The sequence below is a fragment of the Cylas formicarius genome, unplaced genomic scaffold (assembly GCF_029955315.1).
Source record: "Cylas formicarius isolate icCylForm1 unplaced genomic scaffold, icCylForm1.1 PGA_scaffold_4__25_contigs__length_36172078, whole genome shotgun sequence".
Lineage (NCBI taxonomy): Eukaryota > Metazoa > Arthropoda > Insecta > Coleoptera > Brentidae > Cylas > Cylas formicarius.
This window is the reverse complement of record NW_026844334.1, coordinates 30,504,122-30,517,181: the sequence shown is the minus strand read 5'-3', so window position 1 is coordinate 30,517,181 and position 13,060 is coordinate 30,504,122. Positions and strand designations below refer to the sequence as shown.

At 33.0% G+C, this 13,060-nt stretch overlaps 3 protein-coding genes across 3 annotated transcripts; 2 read left to right on the top strand and 1 right to left on the bottom strand.

The window, feature by feature from the left end:
* The first annotated feature begins 5,132 nt into the window (after positions 1–5,132).
* LOC132700890 (docking protein 2) lies at positions 5,133–9,509 on the top strand. Its single transcript, XM_060668467.1, has 5 exons — positions 5,133–5,682; positions 5,735–6,055; positions 6,106–6,778; positions 7,449–7,640; positions 7,718–9,509. Exons 1-5 carry the CDS (start codon positions 5,599–5,601, stop codon positions 7,942–7,944), a joined length of 1,497 nt encoding a protein of 498 aa, XP_060524450.1. The 5' UTR covers positions 5,133–5,598; the 3' UTR covers positions 7,945–9,509.
* Positions 9,510–10,626: 1,117 nt separating this feature from the next.
* On the top strand, positions 10,627–11,560 carry LOC132700891 (transmembrane emp24 domain-containing protein eca). The gene is made up of 3 exons (XM_060668468.1): positions 10,627–10,840; positions 10,899–11,266; positions 11,322–11,560. Exons 1-3 carry the CDS (start codon positions 10,705–10,707, stop codon positions 11,469–11,471), a joined length of 654 nt encoding a protein of 217 aa, XP_060524451.1. The 5' UTR covers positions 10,627–10,704; the 3' UTR covers positions 11,472–11,560.
* On the bottom strand, positions 11,519–12,216 carry LOC132700892 (UDP-N-acetylglucosamine transferase subunit ALG13 homolog). Its single transcript, XM_060668469.1, has one exon. It carries the CDS (start codon positions 12,143–12,145, stop codon positions 11,600–11,602), a length of 546 nt encoding a protein of 181 aa, XP_060524452.1. The 5' UTR covers positions 12,146–12,216; the 3' UTR covers positions 11,519–11,599.
* Positions 12,217–13,060: the final 844 nt, after the last annotated feature.

Below are 13,060 nucleotides of genomic sequence, written 5' to 3'. Positions count from 1 at the left end.
GACCAGGGCCATTTTTTATAAGCTAATGTAACTCGTGGACGGTTGAAAAGGAGGCAAATTTCAATTTTGCTGCTCCAACGGTTCGAAAGTTATTCAGGAAAACTAAAAGACGAGAACAGAGAACGGAGAACGGACTAACAGACAAAAAAAATATAAAGATATAAAATTCTTATTCGAGCGCAGATACTTTCGAAAAATTCTATTTCATCGATTTTCGAAAGTAACAATATTAATTTTTCAAAACAAAAAAAACATATCCAAAATATTTTCATTAAGAAAATAAGTAGTAATAACAAATGATGAAAGAAACATGTAAAAAATAAGACAAGCAATTTTATTAGTGACAAAACGAATGAACAGCAACAGAGAACTAATACAGAGACCGCTTCCAAATTCATTCAAACATTGCAGAAACCATTCAGGTACACAGTTTTATAAAGAGACCCTTTAACTTTTTCTTAAATATAGCCTTGGTCTTAATGCTCTGGGGAACAGAGTTGAAATGTTTTACTGCATTGTAACTAAACGATCTATGACAGTCAGAAAATCCCTATACCCCGTGGCCCTATGATGAATATCAGAGCCTCCGACTAGCTTATCAAATAAACACGAAAGGGTAATTTTAAAAGCAAATGTATAGGATGGGACGTTTATTTTGAGACACTACCTTATCTTAGAAACTGTAAGCAATGGAACCAAAAGTTACAAACCCAAACCAAAAATACATATATATTTTTTCTTTCTTGAAAATTCCATATATTCTAAAGTGTTGGTAAATCCTGTCGAAGTCGAAGTAACTTTCTAAGATATTAATCTTTTCCTCTGTGGTAAACATAATACACAAGCAGCATTCTAGCACTTGTTTTGTTTAAACGCCGTCATAGCCACCTTACACTAACTGAACTTATTTGGCAACAGCATGTTATTTGTGATAGACAAATGTTTAAAAGAAAATATTTCAAAAAGTTTTTTGGCAATTTTTTTAATTTCATTTTGAATCTTATTTTTCACGTACCCTGTATTATTATATATCGAAATTTATTATGAAATGCGTTATTCGAGTCCTTTGTCTAAAACAAAACTTATTCAAGTGAAACAATAAATGCTTCCAAATGAAGAAATTGGTAGATAGATATTTTAAATGTTACAAACGTCGGTTTTCGCATAAAAATTAAAAATATTAAAAACGGTAAGACTTAGGTATAGGACATTATACACAAAATATGTTTAGAATGTTGTATAGAATTCATAAATGAAGTAGTATACCAGGTGTTCCATTTAAAATAAAAAAGTTTAATACTCACCCACGAAAAATAAAACACCATGTATATACAACATTAAAATAAATTGAAGGTTTGTGTTTCTAAGATACGATGCAGAGACCGAACATATCAAAACTTCATACAGCTGTTTTGTAATTTTTGGGAGTTTTTCTCTGTCTTTACGAAGAAGAGGGCGCCAGTATAACACACTGCACATGCCAACGTAGATAAAATAACGCCGTGACACAGTTTCAATTTCACTGATTGTGTAAGAAGACAGTTATAAGGTCTTAAGTTCACAATAACTTTGTTGGACTAGGACACTTGAGGTCTAAATCTCATTTTGTTATCAAAAAATACGCCGAAATTTTTGCACGAAGTACAAGGGTTCAGTTTAACTTTATTCGTATATCATATTATTTAAAGCAGCATCGTAAATATTGCCTAACAAAACGAGCTGAGATTTAGAGTTGTTAAGGTGAAGTATTATATGCAAGGGAGATGTGACTTACAATCTTTAGATCATGATTTATTTGATGTTCTGCATATTAATGAGAGCTGAGATAGTTAATGACAGAGATAGTAATGACAGAAATCAGAGGTATGAAGCGAGAATAATAATGGTCCCTGAGGAACCCCTCGAACCATGTCAAAGAATTCAGAGTAAGAGTGTCAAATGATCTGCTATAATCAAGAAGAACTAAAATTTGTGCTTCACGTATAATATTATCAGATACTTTTAAGATGGCGGTTGTTGTGCTATTATAGCATTCCGCAAAGAATAATCGCTCAACGGTTCAGTCATAACTGCAAAAGCTCACTAGTGTCACTGCTCTTAGCTACTGATATAATACTGTCCAACTTCCAGTGACTATTTGTTGAATTTTGTCGGAGCTAACCTCGGAAAACTAAAGTGATAATTATCAAAATGTGAGGCACTATTAGTAAAATATCTATTGTTCACTGGCGCATGAATCATGGGCACACTTTCTAGAAAAAAAACATTAAGCTCATCAGGAGTGTCAAAATGAAAAGAAATGATGACTGAATGTTAATCTAACGCAAGCTGCGCCAAAATTCCTTAGGATGAACACGAAATCTGGTAATTTCAGTACGCCTTCTTTTCGTTCGGATCTATGTTGTGATAAGATTTCTAAAGACTTTTATATTCATCCCATGCAGCAGAAGTTTTCAATAATTTAATTTAATATTAGAAGTTATCCATGGTATTTGGCATGTTTAACAAAAAAATGATTCAGTGAAGTTGACTCGAACAATATCAATATCACAATGTGATAATCAGTAATCACGATAAGTTCTGAATTTTGTAGGGGAGGTGACATTTAAGTCACATTTTACTAAGCAGTAATTATTTTTACCTAAGAACAGTCGTGGCTGGGGATTAAAGATGTTAAAGTAATTTATAGGATATTTAAACAGGTATTTGAGTTACAAGGACTTAAAAAGTTTACCAAAGGTGTTGCCTACTATACTTTTTCTACAACGGTTAGTTTTTTGGTACATTATTGCCCATCTCGAATATGTTCATTGACATGACCATTAGAGTTGACAAACATCAAAATTCAAGGTGTGGGAAATATCGCCGAAAATATCCGATTGAGACAAGACACTCACGTCGGTGTATAATGATGTATTATACACAAGGGATTAGAAAAAAGATTATATCGTCAAGTTAAGATAAACTGCAATCATAGTTAAGTTCGGTATTTATAAATTATGGTTTAACGTTGACTTCTGAATACGTTGGCTCGATGTTACGAAAATTCTTCTATAAGTTGAGGACATCCCATATTCACAAACATCTCAGTAAGGAAGACGAACTGAAACTTTGTGATATGTTACTTTTATCCCATGTCGCTTATTGTAGTATCGAGATAAGGAGAGACTGCAACGACTTCATCATGCTTGTATTCGTTTTAATCACCGAAAGGATGAGCATATTTTCCAGTGCCCCTCTGATTCGTTGGCTCAAGCTTGTTGGCCGATATAAAGTTCAGTTGGCCACCTTTATTCTTTTTGCTAAACGCTAATAACACTCCGTCACACTTGTCTGATATATGCAGAGAAAATGATATACACAATCGAGACACCCACCATTGATCGAGATATTACGATCCTAAACATATTTCAGTAACTTTCCAGAGTAACTATAACGGAGTTCAAATATTTAATGACATATATTATGTTATAACGTCCCTCCCCACAATAAAGTTGTTCAAACAAGCATTTTGTTTTCTTGTATTTACGATATATGTCTTTTCTATTTTTTTCTTAGACCATAAAGTATATTTATATATGTATATGTTAGGTTTCTTGGGATACAGATCTGGTTATGGAACTGGCAAAATTAGAATACTAACTACATTTTTTATTTGACGTTTCGGTCCAATGTGACCTCATTCAGAATAAAATGATCTAGACAGTTAGAGTCAAAGTGGGGAAGCATTATTGTCAAAATTGTTGGTCATGTTACCCTTGTTTGAAACAATCCAAAGTAAAATGTATATAAAACGACTCACACACATGGAAACAGTGGTTCACAAAACAATTAACAATAACATTAATTGTTTTGTGAACCGCTGTTTCCATGTGTGTGAGTCGTTTTATATACATTTTATTTTGGATTGTTTCATACAAGGTTACATACTTGTTTGCAATATATTCCGGGATATCATTGATTATATTGTATATATGTATTGATTGACGGATGGAAAAATGTCAGGTGTCCGTAGTTTTCTCTCTCGATGGCCTCTCGTAAAATGCTGGTCCTAAAATCAGAAAGATTAGCTATTTGTTTCCAAGTACCGAAATCAATTTTATGGCCTGTCTGGTGGTGGTGCTGAAACAAAGCAGAATGTTGCCACTCTTGCATTACAACTTATAATATCTTGATTATCAATAAAGACAGTTTATTCTTATTAGAAAAATGTGTTTTCTTTATTGTTGTAATTATTAATATTCGGTACAAATGTAAAACAATCAAATCCCACCTTATATTCATTACCTCACGCCACCCTTATCATAACAAAACAAAACGAAGTGTGGCCAATCATCTGAAGTATTTCCGAATTAGAAAACCACACGGCGTACGTCAGCTGGCCAGTACCGTAATCAGATCTAAATTCTGTGTTACGCATATACTGACAAATTCATTATTGTATGATAAAGTTCTATATTACATATTTTTTTGGATTATTGAAGTTCCCATTTTTAATAATGCAGTATTTTAAAGACCTTGGTTTTGTAAATGGTATAAACGAGAACATTCTGAAATTTAAAAAAAATGGTTGTAGTAGGTTCTAGTAGCTATATGTGTCAACAACTCTCGATAAGTGATGTAAAACTAAAACGTCATTTTCTTACTTCTCCCCATAAGAACTTAATAATAAATACTGTATACTCAAAAAGTCACGAAACAACCGATATATAACAAAGTGGTGCTGGCTGCAAGAAGTCACAGCTCTGTGAAATGTTTCAGTCATTCAATAGGCTTTAACATTGACGAAGTAGAATAATGTGACATAATCCTCAGTAGGTATATTATGCAACAAGTTTGTTAAATCACACTTTTGTCACGAGTGTATTTTGATGAGCCTAGTGCAGCGAACGAGCAGCTGAAGAAATTTATCAACGTGTTGAATTATTATACGTTTTCTGTAACCATTGTTTTGGTTAGTTGACAAAGCTGGCGTCTTAAAGCAACACATAAGTAGGTATTTTAGACCAGGGAGCACAAAATAATATATTATAGCTAGCCAGTGTCACGGTGTTTCTATTCCTAGATTTTTTTAAACTAAAACCTTAACTTTTGTCACACGCCCTTTTTAAGTAACATAACGACTAGTTGATGTAAATAGAAAAGTATATTATTTATTTCATTTTACAGGAATGTCGATTTTAACAAATTAAAATTTTGTCCGGATCTGCGTAACCACTATTTACAGTTTTTTATGATAAATAAAAGTGACTGCCATGTTGCCGGTTCTAACTTCAGTTTTCAAAATACTTTAAAAAGCACAATAAAGTTGAAGTAGGCATATTAAGTCATAAAAATTTGATAAAAATTTAATATACGAAGAAATTTCGGGAATTGAAAATATTTCATATTAATTTTTTGTCACAAAGGCCTCCTTTGTCTCATAACCTCATTTTTTCAAATATTCGACAACATTGTACGTGTGCCAAGCGGAATGAGAATTAACTGATAATATTGATAAAAATATTGTTGCCTTAGTTTGTGGATGTATTTTATCGAAGGATGTGGTATTCCGACTTATGACGCAACTTTCCATTAAAACATAAAAACACGATTTCAATGAAGTTTAACACAATGGAATTAGAAGATGATGTACATAGGGGGTATTTATTACTACCCCCTGGTGGAAAACTGCTTCTGAAGGTAATATAGATTATGTTGCCGTCCAATATGATTTGCATGGCATTATTTTCAGAAATCTTGGCAAAGAAAATTTTGCGTTTTATTTAAATCGAGCAAATTCGGGATTGCTCGGCTGGAAATTTATGAGTCAACAGACACCAAGTCAGGTCAACCAAAAATTATTACTCTAGAAAATGTAATAAAGATAACCATAAAAAGTCCTACCTCCTTTAGTGTATTGACTAAAGCTGGCGAGTATGATTTTGCCACCGTCTCTGAAGAATCTTTGCAAGACTGGGTTTCTGCTATTCAGAATGTAGCCTTCCCAGATGAAGTATCAAAAATAACTAGCATAGAAGAGGATAATGAATTATATTGCTCATCTGCTGAAGGAGTATTTAATAAATAAATAGTTTAATTTTTTTGTTATTCCTCCATTTTTAGGTGTTTTATGTTAAACTTCATCCTTCTCCAGCATCTCAGAGGTGTAACCTTGACAGTACTAACTACATATTGGTATTAACATCAAATGCTGTTCAATTGAGAAATATGAGTGATAATAAATTATTGTATAATTGGCCATACTGTTATATCAGAAAATATGGTTACAAACAGGGAAGATTTACTTTTGAAGCGGGGCGCAAGTGCGATTCAGGAGAGGGAATATTTTATTTAGAACATCCCAATCAACAGGAAATATTTCGATCTTTAGCAAATAAGATGAAGTCTATGAAAAAATTACTTTCTGGAGAGTCTACTTCATCACTCCTAGAGGCTGGAGATTTGCAGTTGCAGGCTGCAATCAACAATGAGGCTGGATCAAGAAGTCCACTGCCAGCTTCCCTATCTGTGGCATCTTTGGCTGATACTAATATATCTTCCAGGTCTCATATTAGCCATTTTGAAATAGACTCGCAAAGTATCGCAAGTTTAGTAAGACCTAAACCAAAAAAACCACCCCGCAAAACTGTCTCCCAAAAACCAGTTGCGCCAATACCATCACCAAGAAGAAATGCAGACTCGCAGTCAGTTTATGAACCTATCTGTAGATATGACACTGTTGAGCAACGTAGCGATGCTTGGAAAACCATGGGTGTGGAAGATATCAACCATACAGGTAAAGTTAGATATTTCCAGTTTATTTTTCTCACTTAAACTTAGTTTAACCTTTATTAATAATTAAGACATATGTAAGATTATAAACGTTCTTAGCTTTATATAGAACTTTGTATACCTTTGAAATGTTGTTTTCCTCGCTTGTTCCTCAGTTACTGGAATATAGTTCTGTTGTTTGGTCTCATCGCTTTTAACATTTGAAGAGATTGCAAAATAGATTTTCAAGAGTGACAGCTTACAGATCATCAGAAGAGCGATGAGTTTTGCTGCATTAGGATCATTTTCAATATTGCTGTGTTTTGTATTATATTATTATTATTATTCTCTTCATACCATTTCACTGTATTTATGATGTCATTTTGATTTTATTTTTTTAATACAAAACTTGGGAAATTTAAAAAGAAAATGTTAATTTTTCTTATTTTCTCATTCTCATTTGCCTTGTGTGCTTTTGACATGATTTGTAAACCAAGGAGTTCTTAAATACCTTCCAAATTTGATTTGTGGATTGAAATTGACTCCAGATGATTTTTTGATACTTGAGTTTCAAACAGTTTAATACTTCAAGCGACCGCATTAGTTTCGTGCTCCAATTAACTGAACTGTGGTATCAAGGATAGAGAAAATATATTTGATTTATCTTGTTGAAAGTTTTGATGTATATTTTTCAGAGCAAGCCAATTCCGATGAGGATGATCCAGAGTACATGTCATGGGGGCATGTTAAAAAGGAATTAGATAACTTAAAACCAGATAGAACTTTAGCACCGGCTGTGATAACTGAGGTTACAAGCACTTTGGACGGTACAAACTATGACAAGCTCAATTTCTTTGGTTCGTCCGGTAGGCTTAATGTCAAATCAGGTATGTATATGCTGAGATTCTTTTTGGGGATAATTTTAATTGCTATATTAGTTAAGCAACAAATTTCATGTTTTTAGGGTATAAGCAAGTTTTTCCACCGCCAATCCCTGCAGTACCCCCGCCCGCGTCTTTTAATGATTACGATGAAGTTCAGTGTATTGAGCCCGTCAGATCTGCAGACGACTCTCATTTGGGGTACGGGGTTCTAAGAAAGGATCTCGGTAAGAAAGAGAAAAGCGAAGTTACCCACCAGATACATAACCAAGAAGCTTATGCAGTTGTAAGCAAGCCGAAGCAAGTCTAGTCTTGTTTGAAATTGAAAAAGCACTTTTGTAATATTTGTCATTAATTTTGCTCAATATTTCGCCATGGTTTTATTTATGAGCAAGCCAGTTTTATGATCAGCCTTAGTGAAAAGGAGAGAAAAAGACAGAAGTTTACTATGAAAAATTTTTAATTGACAAATAAAATTGTACTTAACTAACTTTATCTAGTGTACGAAGTGGCTCAGGTTTCTGTTCGACTCAATTTGATTGAAATCTTAAGGTAAAACAAAATTCAGAGCCCTAATAACGCCTACTTTTTGGTTTGTATTCATATTAGATTTTTGAAACCATGATTTAAGTTTCATTTTGGAACCAGTATTATGTTGTTATTATTATTTTAAAGTGAAGAGCCATTAAAAAATTTCATTCAGATTTACACAGGGAGACTAGTCATAAGTTTTGTGACTTCAGGTTTATACTTTATAGTCTTGAAACTAAATTTAAATGTCAATGAAAAACTTTAAATCCTTGTTTTTAATTTACTTTCTAACTTGTAGAGGGGAAGGGAGTCTCTAAATTCACGAAATTTGTAACATAATTGATGGTTATTTATGTCTTATTCTAAATTTTTCAAAAATTTTGTGTATTTTTTGAGGCTAATATGCGCACACTATTTTGTGTTTTAAGAATATTTTTTATATTATTATTATTATTATATTATGACAAATATGATAACATTGTTTTCTCTTGTGTGCCATTCCGAAAATTCTCGAAGGGAAAATTGTGTACAGTTTTTCTTTCGGGGATTTCACTGTGTTTGTGGACAATATTAAATCGGTGCCTTAATTTATACTAACCACATTTTAACCTCCCAAAGATGTAAAGTAACTATCACTCCGTGGTAAGAGAGCAATTTTGTGTCTTTCATTTTTTCAGTATCAGAAAAAAATGTTAAGATAGTGAATTAAGTTTTGTGTGCTTTAAAAGATCACATTTCAGAAATGAGTTACTTGATACCTGTTAAGTTTTTATTTCTGAAACAGATACCATTCGCAATATAATCGTTTCGTTAACTATATTTAAATTTAGAATTTGATTTACTATTAAATAAATTTTAAAAGTGCCGGAAAAAACTTTATAACCTAATTATAAGAAAATTAGTTTCAACTTAACCTGTGATAAAAATCTAACGATTAAATTGTAAATATTTTGTGCAAAAATTTGTTTCAACAGTGAGAATTATGTGCTATTGATGAAAAGTAGTGCCATTATCTAGACAATTCTAGAATTTGATCTAAACATACATTACATGTTAAAGGCATTTGTAATTAATGCAATTTCCGAGCTCAACTGTGATGTAAACCATTTTTGATACTCCTTTATTAATTTCAGATAATGGTCTATGGTTATTTTCACAAAAGTTTTGTTTGACTTATAGGAAACCTCTTATTAGATATTGCGGTTTTCAAATTTAAATATTATTTCATCAAAAAGTTTTAATTTGGTATTTCTTGCACATCAGGCAGTTAAACCTCTAAAACACTACTGTAGTAATTCCATATGTGTTTTTATTTACCAAAGATACCTTTTGTCTCCTTTGATACCATAAAATTTAAACTGATGTAATACTGCCATATGTCCTGTAGCAATACAATAAAACAGTTGTAAAAAATGTTTGTTTTATTCAGTAATAGACTCAAGTATTTACAAATTCCCCATGAGATATTCTTTTAACTGTCTCTCCCTTCTCTGCCAGTATATCTTCAACATTCCTCTTTCCATCAAGGTCTGTAAACCATTTTAAATTGTCTGCGATCAAGTGGTTGTTATCACATCCCGTACATGTTACAATAACGACGCCTTTTTCGTAAGCAACTTTGGATATATTATGAATGTTTCGAGAGCAACAAACCTTACAAGTGTATTCCAGGTGTAATTTTGCTTCGATTTTGGCCAATGGAACATTAATATTTATCTTTGATTCTTTAACCAAACTCCTGGTAGGAATGCTAATTAACCGATTTGAACCGAGTGCGAGGCGTGCAATAGTACCTAAATATCTTGAAAACATTTTCAAAAAATTAGAACCAAATCACCTTTTATTACAACATAGCACACGGTTCCGAGTGTTTTTAACAGCTGGAAAGTCGTTCTTCTTCTTTTAAGCGGTTGATTTAGGGCGAAGGCAATTACCCAACACTTCTCCGCGAACTCAGAAATGTGAACAACACCTGAACAAACAAATAGCTATACAGCTAAGAGGCAGGCGCAAACTTGAAAGTCCTCCCTACGACTGAATCTCTATTCAGTACTCATCAATCAAAAAGTGATGAAGAATAGACCATAGTTTAAAATTTAGTACGTTGATTCGAAATGTTACAGACAAGCTGCTTTATCTAGCAAGGAAAAGTCGAAAATTCTTCTAGTGCAACAAACTGGAACTTAAACGTCGATTGGCCTTTCGCTAAAATTTAGTTGTTTGCTAATTACTCCAAATTCAGGAGACGACTGTTGAGAATAATCGCTATACTACCATCCCTAACAAAGTCATAAAATTCGGTGATGGTTGTGAGTCTAATGCTTGTATCACTGTTCTTGTATCACCAGACTCCGCTGTAACCGGAATGGAAAATTTCCTCTTTGGATGCTGGCAATGAAAGCTCACTTGACTCAGTATTCGGATTCAGCAAATTAAAAAAAAAATCTCTCTCTCTTCTGTCATTCTATGAGCAAATATTCTGTGGTGTTTCGTGACGTGTTGAATAAATTTTAAGAACTGTTAATATTTGTTACAAGAAATGTTTAAATATCAGTTTTTCTCACTCGGTCTTATATTATTTTATCTAAATTTTTCTTCAGCTTTATATTTTCATATAGCCGAAACAGAGCGCAAATGCTTTATAGAAGAAGTTCCAGATGAAACCAATGTTGTAGGTAAGGTGTTCCCAAAAAGATTTTGTATTTATTTGCTTAATTCGTTTACATTTTGTAGTTAATTATAAAGTGGAGTTGTATGACCCTCGAACAGGCGGTTTTATGCCGTCAACGCCAGGTATAGGCATGCACGTTGAGGTACGAGATCCAGATGATAAAACAATTTTGTCAAGGGTGTACAGTTCAGAGGGTAAAATTTCGTTTACTTCGCTTTCTCCAGGTGAACATGTGATCTGTATGTATTCAAATAGTTCAGCATGGTTTGGAGGAGCTCAGTTAAGAGTACATTTGGATATCCAAGTTGGAGAACATGCCATTAACTATGGCGAAGTAGTACAAAAAGAAAAGCTTACTGAATTGCAGCTTAGAATTAGGCAGTTACTTGATCAGGTTGAACAGATAACTAAGGAACAGAATTACCAAAGGGTATGTTATATATTTTTTAATTATTCTTTCATACTTAGTATTTTATTATTTTCAGTATCGAGAAGACAGATTTCGTCAAACTAGCGAGAGTACCAATTCTAGAGTATTATGGTGGTCTGTAACGCAAACTGCAGTTCTTGTAGTAATGGGAGCATGGCAAATGAGACATCTGAAGAGTTTCTTTGAAGCAAAAAAACTAGTATAAGAATCTCTTAGTACTTATGATTTTTAATAAGTGCAATCAATTCTGTAAATGATTAATGTAATAATGCTGTTAATAAATAATAAAACATTTTTATGGAATTTTAATGCAACATATTGCATGAAACATATTTATTCAATAAATCCCACACATTTATCTAAATATTTTGCAAACAAATATTTATCAGTCTCTGGATAATGGATTAATTTATTCAAGTCCTTTTTTAATGTTTGAGCTAAAGTTTCACATGTACAGTAATAAAGGTATCCATCATTTTGCAGTTGATTTGCAAGTTCCGTTTGATGGTTATTCATTAAATCCTCATTTACCACCACAATCAGAGGCTTCCGCCTCTTCAAAACCTCCAAACAAGTGCCTGCACCAGCATGACTTATAATTAAATCCGCCTTTGCAATTTGACTATCAAAATCAATGAAATATGTATCATATTTAAACGTGATCCTGGAATTAATTACAATAGTGGAATCATTAATAACAGTTTTATCCAATTCTGAATCGATTTTTGGACCAGGAAAATATTTTCCTGTTTGAACTTGAACAAAATCATAGCCCAACTCAATCAGAGTCTTGACCACTACCTTCTGTGTTAATGAATTTATTAATTTAGGAAACTTGGTCGTCCCTATGGTTACAAATACCTTCTTTCCAGATTCCATGTATTATATTCCTTTGTTGTTAAAGTTAAAAGATTACTATGGCAATTAACCTTAAAATATTTTTACAATTATCGGCAAACTCGAAATTAAAAATACCGCTATAGAATATAGAATATATAAATGAATATCGTGGAATACAATTCAATATAATAATTCTTGACATTTCGGCCACAGACCGACACAGATTCTCGGCTTGTTCCGTTGGTCACTGACCCAACTTCCGAAAACCAAATGGTGTGAACAGCAGAAACAGCGTTGCTGTACAACACTATTGCGTTTAAATTCCCTTCTATACACGCAAATAAAGCGATATTAAACAAGTTATATTGAGAAACGACGGATGCTGCAAGAAGCCGACAAGAGAGATCATGCCACGTGCAATGCCACCCACAAAATCCGACCGTGGTGTACTCAATATCGTTCGCACCAAAACTCGGTATGGGAATTCCATTGCATACTCAAGCACAGAAAAGCTTTCTATCTCATAAAGGTGACGTTTTTGATTGTTATTCGGATATCATGCTTTTTTAAAATTAATATTAAGGATTGCATCAGATTGACCTGGTTAACTTTAAAATCACCTTTTAAAAACTATGCAGTTTATAAATTGCTTCAGACACATCGATTAAACAACAAACTTATGACTGTAACGGAGTATGGAAAGAAATCTCCGTGATTTGACTTTTTGCTACCAACTGCAGTTCTGCTTACAGAGATCAGTCAGTGTAGAAGTGTGACGTTTCAGCAAAAATCGAAGTGGACCGTTGCATATCATATCTAGAATATTTGTCGCAAGCGACAACAACGATTTTTGTATACCAGGATATCCATTTTGTTATTCTATGGTGGTATTTTTTTATTATATTTCGTAATAGTTAATGTAAAACCGTTCTTTATATGACACTGTGCAGAACA